The sequence below is a fragment of the Neolamprologus brichardi genome, chromosome 3 (genome assembly GCF_056152115.1).
Source record: "Neolamprologus brichardi isolate AB-2024 chromosome 3, ASM5615211v1, whole genome shotgun sequence".
NCBI classification, from domain to species: Eukaryota; Metazoa; Chordata; class Actinopteri; order Cichliformes; family Cichlidae; genus Neolamprologus; species Neolamprologus brichardi.
Window position 1 is genome coordinate 59001420 of NC_142106.1, and position 19968 is coordinate 59021387.

Below are 19968 nucleotides of genomic sequence, written 5' to 3' on the forward strand. Positions count from 1 at the left end.
CTGCATCATTCAGCTCTGTGCCCCAGTCAGCATCACTGTGAGCTACCAGTGTCAGTGTTTCTGCCCTTTTCCTGTAACACTACACTCAGCACAGGCTCAGCTGCTATCCAGTGTTGGACTTTGGCTTCAGCTGCTGTGATAGATCCTCTAACATAGATCAGCTCTGCTACATGTTGTTAGATAAGTGCAGCTGCCTGTCATGTCCTGATGTTTCTCTGGCTCAGCAGCTTCTCCATCAGAGGTTCACATGGAGCTGATCCAGTATCTCCAGTAACTGTGTTCTGTGCCTCACTGGTTCATCCTTCTGTCTGTGTGACGTCAGTCAGATGTTGAAGTTAAACTCTGTAATCTTCACTGTGTCACAGAGTTCAGTGAGTCCCGTTATTCACAGTATCAATCAGATCATCAGAGAACAGCTGATCAGCAATCAGTGGTGCCAACAGCACCTCCTGTGGTGAGAGGATGCAATAATGCAATGTAGCATTTTTACACTCAACACTTCCAGTCATGGAAACTGTCTGTTGGATCTGTTTGACGTTGCTTTCTTGTGTTGCTTTCTTGGTTAGAGTTCCTCACAAATGTCCAGATTATTCTTCTAATGAGGCGTCGACCATGTTTTCAGTTCTTTGGAAGAAAACATCGCCCTTTGCCATCCTTACTTTTCTTTGACTTCTTCAAATGCAGCTGAACTCCAGCTGGTATTTTATTGGACTTTGCAGCTGTTTCTGGTCATCAGTTCATTCCTGCAAACCTCTGAACCTGAACAACAATGATGCTGCATTGCTGGCTGATCCCAAAAGGTTGATTCTGTTCATCTGGACGTTTTCAGAAACGTTTGCTCACTGATCAGGTGACTTCTTCAGTCTCAGCTGACTGCAGCTTTACAACCTTACAAACAGCACATTTGCACAATGACTGAAACCAGCAGCAGCAGCACCTGATATATATGATACTAATATAATACATATACATATATAATCCATACTAATGATGAAGGAACTGAGCTCACAGTCCATTGTTCATTCAGTGAACTACTCAGTTTATTTTGGGCCTCAGAAATGCTCACTCTGTTTGTACATCACTGTCAGCAATAGACTCATTCTGCTGTGTGGACAGGAACACATGTGACATCACTTCCTGTTTGTTTGTGACTGAAGAGGAAGAAGTTTACAAGGAATCATTTAGAAGAGTTTCAAACATCAACTGATTGAATCCATGAATCTGAAAACGTGTTTGTGAGTGAAAGAGACAGACATGTACAGACTGAACTATCTGTTCAACAGTCAGAGTGTTTCTGTAACAGGAGACACTCTTTACACCCCACTCAGCACAGGGACACTGAGGAACCAGGAAACCAGAACCTAAACCCAGGATAAAGAGTTTGAGTGAATGTGGTGTTGAAGGTGTGGAGGTGGATCAGAGTGTCAGAGGAGACTCTGTAGAAGGACAGAGTGCCAGCAGGACAGTCCACATACACTGCTGCTCTGTTAGAGACAGAGGAGGAGGAGGAGGAGGAGGAGATGGATGTTCCTCTGTTATTGTTCCAGACAGAACGAGGACCATCATCAGAGCAGTACAGACTCCAGGACTGATCATTCCATCCAAACACACAGTCATAACTGTCTCCTTTCCTTCTGATGCTTCTGTAACTCACTGATATATAAACTCTTCCTGTCCACTCGACCTCCCAGTAACAGCGACCAGTCAGACCATTTCTACACAGCAGCTGTTCCCAGTAATCAAATCTGTCTGGATGATCAGGATATGACTGAACCTCCTCCACACGTGTCACCTTCCTGTTGTTGTCAGACAGTTGGAGCTTTGTGTTCACTGTGTTTGTGTCGATTGTGAGTTGACAGGAATCTGATGGAGAGAACAAACACAATCCAGCTGCAGTTATTGATCCATCATCTGTTCATTGATTGACACTTTGATGATGACTCCTGACATGATGAAGATGGTTGAATGTGTGCTGCTTTGTTTTCATGAATCCCATTAAAAACACACTTACACTTCCTCAGACCTGGTCTCAACCATCGGACTCCAGCAGGCTCCACCCTGAAAGGAGGAGGGGGGTCAGAGCAGCACAGTCAGCATGCACACATGGACATTACATGGCTCTCATACACACACTGTTACACACTGAGCTCAAAGCTCGGCTCCACTGTTTTATTCAAAGAAATCTACATTTATTTATCAGCACATTTAAAAACAGGTTGAGCCAAAGTGCTGCACAGAGTAGAGAGAAAATAGGAAACATACACAGTAATTACTATAAAGACTCGTCAGAATTGAAAGCTACAGAGTACAAATGTGTTTCCAACCGGGTTTTAAAAATGTCGAGTGTTGGTGACGACCTGATGTGAAGGGCGACTGTTCCAGAGTTTGGCTGCAGCGATCGATAAAGCTCACCTCTGTTTTTACGTCTAGTTCTGGTCAGAAGCTACTTATCTGCAGACCTGAGGGCTCGACTTGGATTATTTTGTTAAAGAGAGATAAGATGGAGCCAATCCATTCAGAGATTTAAAGACAAACAACAAGATCTGGAAGTGGATTCTACCACGTACTGGTAACCAGTGGAAAAAGCTGGAAAAAGCTGGTGATGGGTCGTCTAGCACAGACCCACCAGAAACACACCAGAAATACACCAGAAAGCTAAGAGTTGCTCTCGTCGACATCGAGCGTAAAAACAAAGGAGACTGCTACCAGCTTTTTATCTGCCGATCGCCGTGCTACGGTTGCAAGAAAAAGAAGCAGAAAAAACGTTCTCTACGCGTTGAGACGTTCCCCGTCCGTCGGCTAAACGCTTGATTGAAACTTCAATGCGACAGTGACACCAAGTAGAATTATAAATGTTACATAGCCCCAAACATGTCTTTTTCAAAGCCTGCGGTGAAGAGAAAGGTTGGTGATGAGCACCGACAATTTCAGGAAAAGTGGGAAATGCAATATTTCTTTGTTGAGCACAGGAGCACCCCGACCTGTCTTATTTGCACAGAGAAAGTTGCGGTGCACAAGGAATACAATTTGAAACGTCATTACACAACTAGACATGCTGAGGTGGATGCAACATACCAGAAGATGAGAGAGTGAACCGGGTTGCCAGTCTTAAAACAGATCTACTGAGGCAGCAAGATTTCTTCAAGAAAGCAACCAAAGAGAATAATGCAGCAGTCAAAGCCACGTGGTTAGTGAGATGATTGCTAAAGCAGGGAAGCCATTCACAGAAGGTGAATTTGTCTAAAAGTGCATATTGCAGGCTGCAAATATAGTCTGTCCGGGAAAGAAAGGTCAGTTTAGCAACATTCGCATTTCTGACCTATCAAGTGACATTTATGACCAACTGTGTGAGAAAGCCAAATGTTTCAGTGTATACTCAGTCGCTCTTGATGAGACCACAGACATCACCGACACCGCCCAGCTCCCAATGTATGTCCGTGGTGTTGATGACAGTTTTGAAGTGATGGAGGAGCTGCTCACAGTAATTCCAATGCATGGCCAGACCACCGCTCAGCAGATATTTACAAGCTGTGTGATGCCATTGAGAATGTTGGTTTGCCATGGAAGAGGTTTGTTGGAATAACAACAGATGGAGCACCATCAATGACAGGGAGGAAAAATGGACTGGTGGCACTTGTTCAAAAAAAACTGGAAGAGGAAGGCGTGGAGGAGGCCATTGCTCTGCACTGCATTATCCATCAGCGGGTCCTTTGCAGCAGATGCCTGAAGTTTGACAATGTGATGTCTATTGTTGTGAAATGCATCAACCAAATCAGATCCAGGGGCTTAAAGCACCGAAGGTTCTGTGCTTTTTTAGAGGAAATGGAGTCAGAATATGGGGATGTGCTCGACTTCACTGAGGTACGTTGGCTCAGCAGGGGAAATGTATTAAAGAGATTTTTTGAGTTGAGAGCAGAAGTGAAGCCTTCATGGAGAAGGATGGAGTTAGTGTTCCTCTGCTAACTGATCCCAAATGGCTCATGGACTTAGCTTTTCTTGTTGATATAACACATGAGCTTAATGTACTGAACAAGACGTTACAAGGCCAGGGGCAACTTGTCAGTGCTGCCTATGACAACGTGAGAGCATTCTCCACAAAACTTGCGCTCTGGAAAGCTCAGCTCTCTCAGACAAACCTTTGCCATTTCCCAGCATGCAAGGCACTCATGGATGCAGGCACACCATTCAGTGCTGACAAGTATGTTGATGTCATTTTGAGGCTACAGGAGGAATTTGATCACAGATTTGCTGACTTCAAGACACACAGAGCCACCTTTCAAATTTTTGTGGACCCCTTCTCCTTTGAGGTGCAAGATGCCCCTTCTGTGCTTCAAATGGAGCTCATTGAGCTGCAGTGCAACTCTGAACTCAAAGCAAAGTTCAGGGAGGTGAGTGGAAAAGCAGACAAGCTTGGACAATTTTTGAGAGAATTGAGCCCTAGTTTCCCTCGGCTTTCCCCAATATTCAAGCGGACCATGTGCCTTTTTGGTAGCACATACTTGTGCGAAAAGCTCTTCTCCACTTTGAACTTCAATAAGTCCAAGTACAGGTCCAGACTTACGGATGTTCATCTTCAAGACATACTGAGGGTCGCAACTGCTTCCTCCCTCAGGCCAAATCGGGCTCGGCTATGCGAGAGGAAACGCTGCCAGGTCTCTAGCAGCAAGGAGTAGGCAAGAGAAGCCATGTTCAGAAGAACAGTTCATTTTCTACAGTGTTCCATTCATGTTCAGAAGAAGGTTATAGAACTGTTAATACAGACATTTCAATCTAAATACAGCAGATATAGAAGACTGAAAAAAACACATAAGTTCACTGACTAAAAATATCTTATTATTTTATTTATGTATTACAGATTGATTTATTTTCTTATTAATTCTTAATTTGTTTATTTATTTTTCATATTTTGTGTTAAAAATAAAAATAAAGAGATTTGAGAAGATTGGAATTTTTTAACCATGCCTTTCTTGTGGAAAACCTAATGCGGCCCAGCCTCACCCAGACTCTGCCTGCAGCGGCCCCCAGCTAAATTGAGTTTGAGACCCCTGTCCTACACCATAAATCAGTAAGAGAGGGTACGACCTCTCTCATGGCCCCAAGTGGTGTGTGCATGCCAGAGCACTCTGGAAGGCACACAGAGTCTTTACAGACTACTAAGGATCAAACCTCTATCATTATGCAATCAATTATACAACTCTAAGCATATATGAGTAAATATTTCTAAGCATAAATGACAATCAACAATATAAAGCTTACAGCTGGTTTTAATAACAGAATTCATTTGTTTCTCAAATGAGAAAGAGCTATCGAGAAACACTCCTAAATCTTTAGTTCTTAACTTTTCCAGTGGGCCAAGGTCAGCATTATCTGCTAATGCTAAATAGGCTGCTGTTATTAACTAATGCTAATTTGATGTGAATTAGCATTATGCACTAATGCTAACATTTACTTTTTAACAATGTGAGTAGCTAATGCTAACACTATTTCCCTTAACTTTATAACAATGTGAACAGCTAATGCTAACACTCTTTTTCCTAGCATTACAACATCTGAGCTGCTAATGCTAAGTAGGCCGCCATTAGCACCTACGTCTAATTTCAGGCAAATACGCATTAGAACGTAATGCTCATATCGTTTTCCTTTGCTTTATAACAATGTGAGCAGCTACTGCTAAATATCAATAGCTAATAACAGCAGTCTAATTTAATGCAAGTTAGCATCATTTGCATTATAACAATGTGAGGAGTTAATGCTAAGTATGCTGCCATTAGCAGCTAATTCTAATTAGGGGTGAATAATTATTACCAGCTAATGCTAATATCGTTTTGTCTTCCCCTTTAACAATGTGAGCAGCTAGTGCTAGGTAGGCTGATGCTAAAAGCTAATGCTAAAGCTAAAGATAATTTGATGTGAATTAGCATTGCATTAGTGAGGAGTTAATGCTAAGTAGACTGCCATTAGCAGGTAATGCTAATTTTAAGTGAATAGGAATAGAGATTGAAAATGTGACGTCATTCAAGGGTAAAACCGCAAAGAATTCTGGGAACTCGTGGCAAGAGGTACTAGCGCACGCAGGCTTTCAATTGAAATAAGTTACACAGCGATAAAAAGAAACACAAAAAACTGTCAAGAAGCTGTTGTATCATTAACTGCAATAGCCGGACGCATGACAGCCACGGGAAGCCGACGGGTAAAGAGATCGTTTTTTTTATCGGATTACGTCGTTGAAGAGAAATTGTTCGAGCCATGTTTCTGAAGTAAAAAGAGGCGACAGATGGCCTGGATTGCAGCCATTCAAAGACCAAATATAACGTCCCAGAACACTCCAGCTCACAGGTTAGTCTGCTCCAAGCATCTCCACAAAGGTCAGAGTTTTGTAGTAGTTAATACGTCATTTTCCATAACATAATTGGTGATATAGGTTACAAGCAAGTCTGGCGCTGAACAGAAATTGTGGCGCTATGCTATCACTAATTGCCCAGTACGATTACAGCATACAGTATTATTGTCACTGCTACATTTCTGTAATGCGAACCAGAAATTATTTCCACTACTAATTAATTACCATTGAGCTCAAAGGTCCTATTAATAAACGGTTAACGAATGTGTATTTATGAAGACGATTTGTGAGACTGGTAAACTTATGAAACGTACGATGGTCTTTCGTTCTACACGGTGCATTTCATGGTCCTGTACCCATCCGTCTGCAAACTGTTTCTGGGCTTGTTGCAGTGACCTGAAGTTACTAAACTTCATGAGTGTATGCACTCACTCCAATAACCGTATAATTATAAATATGAGCGTGGTGAAAGTTGGGCAGCACGCTAACGTATTTTGTCCACTCTGTGTGCTCGTAAGGGTCTAACCCTTTCACTCCTTTGATTTTTTCCTCGTATCTTTTCTTTGCCTTTTCATCAAGTCTGTCTTTGTACGGACCGACATTGTTCTCCTTCGTTTTGTACATAACTTTTTTGGAGGGCAAAGAAAAAGCAAGAAGGTATTGGAACCGGAGAATGAACGTTTTGCGGTGCTGCAAATGCTTGCATTTGATGCGGTACTTGGATTGTTTTGCCACGAGTTACCGGCATGCAATGCGCGAAAGTCACGTGGTCTTTCAATCTCTATTGGCAGCTAATGCTAATACCATATTTTCTTGCTTTATAACAATGTGACCAGCTAATGCTAAGTAGGTTGCCATTATTAGCTAATACTAATTTGAGGTGAATTACCATTATCTGCTTATGCTAACAATGTTTTTTCTTACTTTTTAACAATACGCCATTAGTGGCTAATTCTAATTAGGGGTGAATAATTATTACCAGCTAATGCTAATATTGTTTTCTCTTCCCCTTTAACAATGTGAGCAGCTAGTACTGCTCATACTGTTTGCTTTGTAAGAATGACAGCAGCTAATGATACGAAGTCTACCCTTATTAACTAATGCTAATTTGATGTGAATTAGCATTATCCGGTAATGGTAACTCTTTTCCCCTGCATTACAACGACGTCAGGAGTTAATGCTAAGTAGGCTGACATTAGGGGCTAACTCTAATTAGGGCTGAATAATTATTAGCAGCTAATGCTAATACCGTTTTCTCTTTCCTTATAACAACTTGAGCAGCTAATGCTAATTTGATGTAAATTAGCATTATATTAGTGAGGAGTTAATGCTAAATGGCTGCCATTAGCAGCTAAAGGTAATTTGAGGTGAATAAGCACTAGTAGCTAATGCTAATACCCTTTTCTCTTGTGTTATAATGATGTGACGTTAATGCTAAATAGGCTGCCATGAGTGACTCTTTTTCCTTGCATTATAATGATGTGAAGGGTTTATGCTAAATAGGCTCCCATTAGCAGCTAAAGCTAATTTGAGGTGAATAAGCATTAGTAGCTAACGCTAATACCCTTTTCTCTTGTGTAATAATGATGTGAGACGTTAATATTGTTCTCAAACAACAGAATGAGAATGAAATATTGATTCTAACAGGGCCCATAAAAAGCATTAGCTTAGCAGCATTAGCTTATCAGAGTTTCTATCATGGTCACACAAATCCTTAGCAGAGCAAAGTGGCCTACTTGGCAATAGCTGCTCAAGTTGTAGAAAGCAAGGGAAAACAGTATTAGCATTAGCTGCTAAATGTGCACTTGAGAAAAAATTATTGTGAATTCAGCCGTGAATGTAGAGTTTGTCATTATTTAAGCTTCCATTTCTGAATGTTAGCTGCTCCTGTCTGCCTCTGTCACACACACAGACTGAAATGATTCACAGCCTTGTTTCATCCTTCTGTCAGTGTCACTGACTGTCACTGTGACTGTGGACATACAGCATGGGAAACATATACATGGCTGACACTTTATTAGGTACACAGTGCCCACTATCTCAGGTACACCTGTGACCTAATAAAGTCTAAAGTTACAAAATGTTGTTTCTGTCCAAATATTTATGGACCTAACTGTAGGTCTACTTTTAATGAAACTCTCAACATGACTTATCAGTTATAATTAATGTTCCTGCAAACAGACTCCTTGGAGACCCCTACATAAATATCCATGTACTATCCAGCTAGACTAGTGTGTCTGTCCCTGAAAATATTCCTGCATGTGTGATTGTTCATGTGTCATCTGCAGAAAACAAACAGGAAGTGAGTGAAGGACACAGGAAATGTTTCCAGCTCTTCCTCCTCTATCAGACATTCTCCATACCTGAGAGTGTCCAGTCTCCAGCCTGGATCCTTCAGTCCAGCCAACAGCAGCTTCATTCCTGAGTCACCCGGATGATTGTAGCTCAAGTCCAGCTCTCTCAGATGGGAGGGGTTGGAGCTCAGAGCTGAGGCCAGTGAAGTACAGCCTTCCTCTGTGATCAGACAGCCTGACAGACTGCAGACACACAAAACAACAATCTATCTGTCAACAATCGTTTTCTCTTTGTCACAATAACATCTATCCATTTACATCCATTCAATGTAACTTTATTTAAAAGTGACAATTCCCAACAGACAACAACAGTCATCTGAAGCTGTTTAACAGTGTAAGGTAACAGCCTCCAATATTAGAGAGAAAGCCCCTACCATCAGACAATTGTGGAGATACAGAAATTCTTTTATTGCTGCCATATAATCTGCATCATTATAACTGCATTAATAACATTCTTTACAGCATTATTCCATCTAATAATATTTCTCACAGTATTGATATTGTATTAAAGTTGTCTATTGAAGATGTTCATTTGAGGATCCTTCCATTATGTTAACTTTATTACAAGTACGGTCAGAAGTATTTCATACACATTGCATATTTGTGCTTATTTCGAGTTGATGTTCGGTTCATTAAGGGTCTTAAGCTTCACTGGCGTGACTGTCCAGGTGATACATGCTGAGGGAAACTACAACAGGATGATTGCATGCATGCTTACAATACATATAACACATATAATCTAGGAATGTGTCAGGCCTGAGGCCTTAACTCATTTGGTGTCTCACTATATTTTACTCTACTTGGCAACAGATGACCAGAGTCAATAATTAGCCCCAGAGACCCTGAGGGCTTGAAGTTTATTACCTTGTATGGAAGGTGTTATAGAAAAGAGAAGTTCTATGTCTGTTTATAGCCATTAAAGATGTACAAGATGTACCATTAACTGTGACTAATGTCTGGAACCTATTGTAATCTGACTATATTTATTGACGCCATGGGGGGGGGGGGGGGGGGGGGGCGTATACCCCACTGCTTTGTAAGTGTCCACAACATGTATTTTTGTCAGAAGACATAGGCTGATGTTTTCTCCTTTGTGTTAATAAACTCGTTGTTTGATTGCACTTCTCTGGGGCCTCCATGGTTTGTCTCACTGCGCTACATTGATCGATTTCGCGACACAATCCACTGTGAGCAGCACTTGGTGATGGTGGGAAGAAGAACTCCCTTTGACACAAAGATCCTCCCAGTGAAAACAGGCTCCAGGAGGAACATCTACCATGACTGGTTGCAGGGTGAGGGGAAAGAGAAGAGATGAGCTCAGAGAGACAAGAACAAAACACAAACTAAGGAGAGAGAAGACAAAAGACATGCAGTAGTGACATATAAAAGCATCAGGAGTGAAAAGAGGGGAGTGGAGAAGAAAGCAGAGCATCATGGGAAGTCCACCAACAGCCTGAGCCTATAGCAGCATAACTAAAGGATGGTTCACCTGATCCAGCTCGAACTATAAGCTTTATCAAAAGGAAATTTGCAGCTGATCTTCAAAGTAGAGAGGGTGTCTGTCTCCTGAACTCAAACTGGGAGCTGCTTCCACACCAAGTCCAACATAGCCAGGCTGAGTCGTTAGATTAGTCCAACGTAAAGTCAGAAAGTCATTACTTATGTCACATTTTAGTGCAAATGTCGAAAAACTGTCCAAAAGTTATTTCTAAATCTGATATTAAACAGTTTAAATGGTGAAAAAAGCTGTAAAGAAAACAGAGTCAATAAAAGCCTCTTTAGAGGGTCACCAGTTTAAAACTCAGACATTTAAACTGGTGATTCTCCTTCTCTGCTCCATTTCCTCTCTAGACTTCCTGTTCCTAGGAGGGATTTGATTGGCTGAACGTCCTTTTAGCCTTTCTTTAGTTCTTTGGGTGCTAATCAAAGAGGTAAACACACGAGTCATGTGATGTGACATAAGGAGCGCTCTGATTTGTTGGGATTGACAAACTATGGTGCTGTTTGCAAGCTTCGCTTTGCAGAGGCAAGAAAATCTCTTAGATAGGGATGAGACGCTCCACAGTGAGGTTTCCACACTTTGGAGCTTCTGAAGTGCAGATGTTTGGAAACGCTGCTCCAACACGTGGTTCAAACACTCAGATCACGTGACCTCAGCTGCCACAGGTGGCATACCTGCGGCTTCCATGTTAGCATGTTAGCTTCAACAGGTGGTCAGTGTGAGAGCAGAAGATGATATCAGTGACATCCAAACAAGGAAGGAAGAGACTGTTGAAGGCAGCGAGCTGTGACTGCTGTGAACAGTGTTCTCACACTATTTTCTCCCTGTGTCAACATACATGAGGCTGCTTCAGCTGCAACACACCACAAACACCTTTATACAACTAAATATACTGAGAGCACACTGCTGTGGTTGCTGTGGTAACCATCCATATATCCAGCTGTTTGGGGCCGAGTCTACTTCCTCATCCTTGGTTAAACCCTCAAAGTTTGATGTGTTTTTTTGTGATTTGGTTTTATTTGTTGTTCTATACACTGTGAAACAAAGTGGTACAGTGGGGGACTCAAACCCAGGACCCAACCTGCTCCAACAACAGTCAGAAGGATTTTATTAAGTCTCATTTTCTGTTCATTAGGAAAACATCAATAATGAAGAGCACATGTTTATAGAGGCACATTCACACCAATGACAACAGTCCATTCACACTGACCTCCACCTTTTTAAATGTGAGTAAACACATCATGGTTCTGGTGCTGATGTGGTATCTGGGACAGGTGATGATTTTGAACTCAGTCTGAGGTTTGATTACATTGAACCTGCACTGCTTTCTCCTGTTTATGACACATTTTTACCCAAAGTCTCAGCTGGATAACAAAGAACGAGGAAAAACACATTTGTTGAGAGAATTGTTAACAAATGTGGTGAGAGTGGTGTAATAGTTACAGACAGAACTATGATTTATTTATTTAAATGCATTCAAGGACATTTTTTTACTCACGTTATGTCTCTTCCACGATGTTATTTTTCTCTCCTACAACGTACGTTACAATTACATTAGCATGAGCATCCAGGAGCAGTGGGTGGATGGCAGCATCATCATGAAGGATCAGTGTGAGAATACATCATCATCTACAAAGAAAATCAGTCTGAGTGTCTGACGCTCTTGTCAGAAAGACGCAGTCGCAGCTTGTGGGTGCAGTTAGCTGGTTTGCTAGTTAGCTGCTCTGCTAGTTAGCTGCTCTGCTAGTTAGCTGCTCTGCTAGTTAGCTGGGAGCTAACTCACTTGAACATTTGATGCTAAACTGTCTAAACTGTGTGAGCAGCATTCATTGCTGCTCTGTGTTACTCTCCAGCCTCTCTTTAACTTAGTCCTCTCAGTTTTCTGCTTCTTACAAACTAGAAAACCTTCTTTTTCAGCTTCTCCTCCACACCTGAGCTGTGGCTAGGGTGCTACCAGCACGCAGGCTCGGTCTGTCCAAATTCATGGGCTGCATCCTCCTGAGGACACATTTGGAGACCGATAACGTCACAGCAACGCACCAAAGGCTGTCCAAATTCCTCCGAATGCAGCCGACAAATGCGTCCTCCTTTTCCCCGAATTTGAAGGATGGGTCGGGTGTGTCCTTCGTGGCCCACCATATCCCAGAATTCATAGTGCGGCCCAGCCAAACTCCAGTTTCCGGTAATGGCGACTGCTACTAAGTTTTAAAATTACTCTTATTAATCTTCCTGGGTCACAAAATAAACGTTTAACATATTTTCAGGCGAGAATGTGGGTGTGGAAACTTCAAATATCTGCTCGGTTTATCAAGATATCGCATATTTGCAAAAGTGCTTCGACGTTTTCGGAGACGTCTGTTACCCACCAACTCGATAGCTAGTCGAGAGCTCGAGGGTCACTGAAGCCGCCGAGAACGGCACAACTCCCGGCAATTCATTTTCAGATCACCGCGGACTTTCGCTACTCAGGTTAAAAGTAATATTAGTAACATATGACTGAATCTATATCTCACTTAAAGCTTTCTGTAAATGAAAGAATCAGTGAAAATGAGGCACTTCAGCTGATTTTAAACAAAAACTCTGAACATAACCTGATCCAGACCAGGTTATTGGTTCAGCATCAGTAACCACGGTGATGTAGCCAGGTAGAAACAGAGCTAGACAGAGACAGACAAACATTTATGCTCACAATCACACATCTCCAGTTAACCTTGCATGCATGTTTTTGGACTGTGGGAGGAAGCAGAGAACCTGAAGACAACCCACACAGGCCACACTATCACTCTTATTTACAGAATTATAATCTAATTAGATGATAAAGTAATAAATTATTTGGTATTTTAATGAAAATACATTTTAGCAATAGTTTATAAGTCAACAATTATAGTTTAAAAAAGTGACAAATCAAACAGTTAATAAAACCTTCTACAGCAGAAACTAATGTAGACAATGTCGGGGGAGGAAGTAAAAGTAAAAACCAGAGACGATAACTACCAAAATAAAACAGGAAGTGAATAACATTCAAGCTCACTTTAAGCTCAACAGTCAAATTCTGTTTTGTATTAATCTATTGTTTTGAATTGTTGTTTACATTTTATGTTTAAGTGAGGCAATGAGTCATATCACTATGACCAAATATATATTTCATCTTTTCAGTCAGAAATAATCAATTGATCATATTTTTATTACTAAATTTTTCTGAAAATCACATTCTGATATCTGAACAAACAGCCTAAAAACCTTCAGAATACAGGAATCGAACTATAAGGTTTGGTGGATGAAGCACTGCTAAAATAAAGATTTTGGACTCAGAGGAGCAGATGGGACATTTCATTGCAAATGAAAGACAGAAAGAAATCAATTTAAATAAAAAAAAAACAATTTACTGTTTATGCAGTAATAGAAATCAGGTTTAACGTGATCATCAATGAAAAATTTTAAATCCTGACCTGAGAGTTTCCATTTTACAGTGTGGACTCTTCAGTCCTTCAGACAGAAGCTTCACTCCTGAATCCTGCAGGTCAGAGTTACTCAGGTCCAGCTGTCTCAGACTAGAGGACTGGGAGCTGAGAGCTGAGGACAGAGCTTCATAGCCTCTCTCTGAGAGCTTACAGTGACTCAGTCTGAAAAATGACAGATAAACATTAAACAAACACTGTTGTTAAGTTGCAATGAGGGTGAACTAAAGAGTTATTAGATTTAGCAATTAATCCTGTTTTTTTACTGAGAGTCAACAAATGGACGACACTGACATTTGTTAACTGACAATGGTCAATCAATTCTGGTATTCTATTGCAAATGCCAATTGGGCTCCATGTGCCGGGCAGTGCATTAGCACCAAAGTAGCTGACATATTGATCAATAACGCTCTGCTCATTAAATTATCATAAAACTATTACAGAAGTTTAACTGACTTTTTTCCCATTTAATGGATTCTTATTGGTTAATTCTGTCATAATTCTTCATTTTAGGCTTTGTTTAAAGTTTTAGTCCTTACTTTAAATCCCAGTCTATATTTCTGACTTTCTACAATCCTACAGCTCATCTCACATCTGAGATCTTCCAGTCGAAGGCTGTTACTGGTCCCACTAACTCATTTATTCAGACTCTAGTATTCAGAGTGGCCTTTAACTAGTTTTAGGCTGTATGATGTTCAGTGTTTGCTGTTTAATGTTTTTATCTTCTGTGTTTTTATTGCCTGTTTCTATTGTAAAGCACTTTGAGGTTTGTGACCTGTGAAAGCTGCTGTATAAATCAATTTTACTTACAGGATGATTCTGGATATGACTTTGATTAAAGCTGAAGTCCATATATGTCTAAGACACTATGACATTTACTGCTGCTATCAAACATTAACTATGATATACTGTATTTACTGCTGATGATCATTCAAATAAATATGTTTAAGTTTTTAAGGGTCCATCACACATTACACTGTTTATGTTATAAATAAAAGACTGATCACATGTTTACTCACAGAGCTTTGTTGGAGGCTTTGACCACTGGCAGCAGCCTCAGAAGAGCCTCCTCTGAAGCAGAGTATTTCTGCAGGTCAAACACATCCAGATCTTTTTCTGATGACAGTAAGATGAAGACCAGAGCTGACCACTGAGCAGGAGACAGTTTATCTGTGGAGAGACGTCCTAAACTCAGGGACTGTTGGATCTCCTCCACTAGAGAACGATCATTCAGTTCATTCAGACAGTGAAACAGATTGATGCTTATCTCTGCAGATAGATTCTCACTGAGCTTCTCCTTGATGTACTGGACTGTTTCCTGATTGGTCTGTGAACTACTTCCTGTCTGTGTCAGCAGACCTCGTAGGAGACTCTGATTGGTGTGCAGGGAAAGACCCAGGAGGAAGCGGAGGAACAAGTCCAGGTGTCCATTTGGATTGTGTAGGGCCTTCTTCACAGCACTCTGGTAGAAGTGTTTCTCTGCAGATTGAACTTCTTTCTGTAATACTTTTTTTCCAAACAATTTAAACGACTTGGATGTTGTTTTTTGTTCTTCCAGCAGATTGAGTCCAGAGTTGATGAAGGTCAGATGGACATGAAGAGCAGCCAGAAACTCCTGAACACTCAGATGGATGAAGCAGAACACCTTGTCCTGGTACAGTCCTCTCTCCTCTTTAAAGATCTGTGTGAACACTCCTGAGTACACTGAGGCTGCTCTGATATCGATGCCACACTCTGTCAGGTCTGATTCATAGAAGATCAGGTTTCCTTTCTGCAGCTGATCAAAAGCCAGTTTTCCCAGAGACTCCATCATCTTCCTGCTCTCTGGACTCCAGTGTGGATCTGTCTCAGCTCCTCCATCATACTTGACCTTCTTCACTTTGGCCTGAACCACCAGGAAGTGGATGTACATCTCAGTCAGGGTCTTGGGCAGCTGTCCTCCCTCTCTGGTTTCCAGCACATCCTCCAGAACTGTAGCAGTGATCCAGCAGAAGACTGGGATGTGGCACATGATGTGGAGGCTTCGTGATGTCTTGATGTGGGAGATGAACCTGCTGGCCTGCTCCTCCTCTCTGAATCTCTTCCTGAAGTACTCCTCCTTCTGTGGGTCAGTGAACCCTCTGACCTCTGTCACCATGCCAACACAGACAGGAGGGATCTGATTGGCTGCTGCAGGTCGTGTGGTTATCCAGAGGCGAGCAGAGGGAAGCAGTTTCCCCCTGATGAGGTTTATCAGCAGCACATCCACTGAGGTGGACTTTCTAGGGTCAGTCAGGATTGTAGTTTTGTGGAAGTCCAGAGGAAGTCGACACTCATCCAGACCATCAAAGATGAACACAACCTGGAAGTCTTCAAAGCTGCAGATTCCTGCTTCTTTGGTTTCAGTAAAGAAGTGATGAACAAGTCCCACCAAGCTGAACTTTTTCTCTTTCAGCACATTCAGCTCTCTGAATGTGAATGGAAACATGAACTGGATGTCCTGGTTGGCTTTGTCTTCAGCCCAGTCCAGGTTGAACTTCTGTGTTAGGACTGTTTTCCCAATGCCAGCCACTCCCTTTGTCAGCACTGTTCTGATTGGTTCATCTCTTCCAGGTGAGGCTTTAAAGATGTCTTCTTGTCTGATTGTTGTTTCTGGTCTGTGTGGTTTCCTGGATGCTGTTTCAATCTGTCTGACCTCATGTTCATCATTGACCTCTGCAGTCCCTCCCTCTGTGATGTAGAGCTCTGTGTAGATCTGATTCAGAAGGGTTGGGTTTCCTGCTTTAGCGATGCCCTCAAACACACACTGGAACTTCTTCTTCAGGGTGGATTTAAGGTTACGATGACAAACAGCAGCTGGAAGTTCTGAATAATAATAATAAAAATAAAAATACAACTTTAACAATCCTACTTTTCAAAATGCTGATGACAATTTCTGACCCACTGAGAAGTGACTGAACACACTGGTGTCATGAGTGTCTCATTTATCCAGCAGCTTAAATCTTTAGATAAATCCTCTTACGTCTCTGCAGACGGTCAGCCAGCTCCTCCTGCTTCATTCTCCTCAGGAAGTCCACTGTGATCTTCACAAATGCCTCTCTGCTGCTCCTCTGCTCATCATCCTCCCTCTGAAACTCCAAGCACTGGGGCTTATTTGGATTCAGAGCCTTCTGGATCTTCTTCAGTTCGTTCTTCACAAAAGTGATGATGTTGTCCTCCAGCAGCTGGAACAGAATACTTTATGAATGAACCACCACTCTGAACTTCAGTCTCCACAACATCCACTTCTTTACGATCAAGGGGCATATCATCCACGAGCTCTTCACCAATTATAAGTTTGACTTTATCTGATTAACTGAGACATTCTCCACAACGTTGATTCTGTTCATATGAATGCAGTGATTTCAGTGGGAGAAACATTTCACTGGTGTTCAGAGCTGAACTATCAACAGGTTGATGATCAAAGCCAGAAATTTGGAGATGTTATAGGTGACTGAGTTGATCGTACAGACAACTGGTCTTAAAGGTTCACTCTGTTTACGCATACAGATCAGTATTTAAGGTTTGACTCTCATCATCCACTGGAGCACAAACAGGGCGTCATCAGGACGCTACAACACAGAACAAACACCACAGACACAGCAGCCAGGGAAGCAGAAGAACATCACATCACCTGATTTGCTGCTCTGCTTTACACGTGAACTTCCACTGCTGCTGTCACCAACTTGAGAGGCTCTACAGAAAAACTGGACTTGTCCATAAAAATCATAAACTACATTATAAGGACAGCATTGCTCAATCAACTCTAATTACTATGGCCATGTTATTTCTTCTAATTAAGGTACAGACACCCAAACTTGCTGCTTTCAGTGAGAAGTCAAATGTCTGAATATGAGCTGGAAGCTGCTGAGAGTCCTCCCTCCTTCCCGTGGGGTTTACTTTCTCTACTACTTTCACTATAAACACGCCCCTTTCATGCACCTGCAGAGGGCCACCAGCAGATGGAGCTGTCTTAAACAAATCCACTTGGATAGTTAGCTGTAGATGATTTTCTCAGTATGATTGTAGGATTTTGAGTTATTCTTTAGATTTATTTAAACTCTTATATTGTGCACAAGCGTTGAGCGACCCGTAATTTCTCTGTACTTTTTATAAGAGCAGCCAGACTTTCAGCTAGTTTTTCTTTTGCTCTGCAGGCTTTATGAAGTTGTGTTAAAGTTGTTCTTTGGACATTGGCTGCTGTTTAAATCATTTTCAGTCCTCGTACAGGAACATTCTTCAAGCTAAATCCAAGTATATTAGACCAGAGTAAACTTGATAGATATGTGTGTGTAACTCTTAGAGCTGTTTGGCTGCTTTTTATGGGGACGGGGTCTTTGGAAAGTGAGCAAACCACAGTTTTAGTAACAAACCCTGAACTGCACACTTTAACAAACAACATGAGATTTTAACTGTAATGTAAAAATCCTGTGATTCACTGTTATTAAGCACAAACACATCTATGGACCCGTTTCCATTAGTAGCTGCTCAGATCGACTCACCACAGGTCGCCACGACTGGACTGGATCCACTGGTTTCCATTACAGTTGAGGACCACCTAATGTGGTCGTCTCAATACAGCCGAGTGTCGACTCACACCATTAGTAAGTGCTAATGCTAAGATAACCTTTATTAGTCCCACACGTGGGAAATTTGTTAATTTCTGCTAATTTCCATCATATTTGTCAGTTATTGTTCAAAGTTATTGTAGAAACAGTTATTCAGCTTCATTCTCACTGATCTCAACTACAAACTGTTTCGCTTTGGTTTCTGTTTAAAGCCTCGATGTTTAAAATGTTTCCCTGTGATCAATGTTCCCTCTAATGTTTCATGTGTCTAACACACAAACTCCCTGAGCGTCCCTTGGACCACTGTGAGCAACAGCAGACGTGTGCACTGTGGTCACGCCAGCATCGAATCATCCAAGTTACATGGTTTATTAAAGTAATCAAATGACAGCATTTATGTTAGACTACTTTTAATTAACTGCTTTAGCCCACTTATAATGAAAATTAAAAACAATCTTGTTCATGACCTGTAGCATGTTAACACTATTGGAAGTAAAAATAACTTGAACTCCAATTTTGAAAACACAACTTTATTTATTTATTTTATTTATTATTAAGCTCTGACTTGTATTATGAGTCTGTGGTCTGGGAGAGAGTCTGTAACTCTGGATGCAAAATACAGTAAATAATGACCAGTGCTGGGCAATTAATTATATAGTTACTTCTTCAAAAAGGTAAAACAAAGTTTTTTGCAGCTGTTTACCTAAAAATGCAGCCAAGGCGTTTTTAAATAAACATTTCAAACTATTTACAGAACAATCAGCTGTTCTGCATCAAATCTGATGACACACAAGTTATTTGTGCCACTCCAAAAATAATTTGTGTCCACTATGAGATGAAGGAGAACAACAGCCTGATACCTGCAGGCCTGACAACAGCAGATGTATCACTGCTGTAACACCTGTAACATTCAGCAGTCGCCTCATTGTTCTGACACACACAACACAACTATTGACTACACTACACACTAACTACACACTAACTACACACTGACTACACAAGATTTGTGCTAAACGTCACAAATCTCTCACACCTCAAAACACACCGTCACTCCTAAAACTTCCCCCTTCCTAAACAACTAAATGCCCTGTTTTGATTGGTCGACATGGTACTTTTTTCGACCAATAGGAAAGGGTGGGGGGTGTTTTGGTTTCATCTTTACTCACAGGTGGAGAGTGCTTTCTTTATAAAACGCTGTTTTTACCGTTTCTTCCCGCAGTAAATATAAACAACGATATTATTCAGGAAGAAAAACAAACAACCAAACCAACTCCAATGGTTGTACACGTTGTCATTAATGTGCAGGGCTTGCAAAATTGCTAGCCCGACGTCCCGGGGCTAGTGATTTTTCCAGTCGGGCTACCAAAATCTATCTCTGCCCTGCACGTCGGGCTGTCATAGGAAAAATATATGTCAATGCTTTTGCATTCTTTCGGAAATGTAGCTGGGTAATTATGTCATTGGCATCGGTGAGCCACTGTCAATATGTGACATATTGAAATCGAGTTAGAATTTGCGCTTGTTTTTTTCTTTCACTTTGCAATCGCGTGAACTGTGTATAGAGAGCGACAGCACTGATTGGTGAGTGATGATAATTTGCGCACCAATTCCTCTGACATCATCTTATCAATCGTTAGCTTACTATGCAAACATGACAAGTGAAATCTCCCGCAGCTTAAACGTGTAAGAGTTTGATCGCGCAGAGAATCGCTGAGCGTTATGTGAGTGC

General features: G+C 41.4%; 1 protein-coding gene across 17 annotated transcripts in view; it reads right to left on the reverse strand.

Annotated features, from left to right (window-relative positions):
• LOC148105978 (protein NLRC3-like) overlaps positions 1–19968 on the reverse strand; it is a 663817-nt gene that overhangs the window by 246896 nt on the left and 396953 nt on the right. For 3 of the 17 annotated variants that reach the window (XM_087837935.1, XM_087837928.1, XM_087837926.1), the window contains exons 4-5: positions 16655–16856; positions 15299–16497 (exon numbers count right to left, since the gene is read on the reverse strand). The exons of 4 other annotated variants lie outside the window; for them this stretch is intronic. In XM_087837935.1, the coding sequence (XP_087694061.1) occupies positions 15299–16497; positions 16655–16856 (1401 nt within the window). Of the gene's footprint in view, positions 1–154; positions 1864–2011; positions 2059–8703; positions 8878–13644; positions 13819–14672; positions 16498–16654; positions 16857–19968 lie in introns of those variants that run through there. 10 more of the 17 variants (XM_087837924.1, XM_087837915.1, XM_087837936.1 and 7 more) reach the window with 10 other exon arrangements.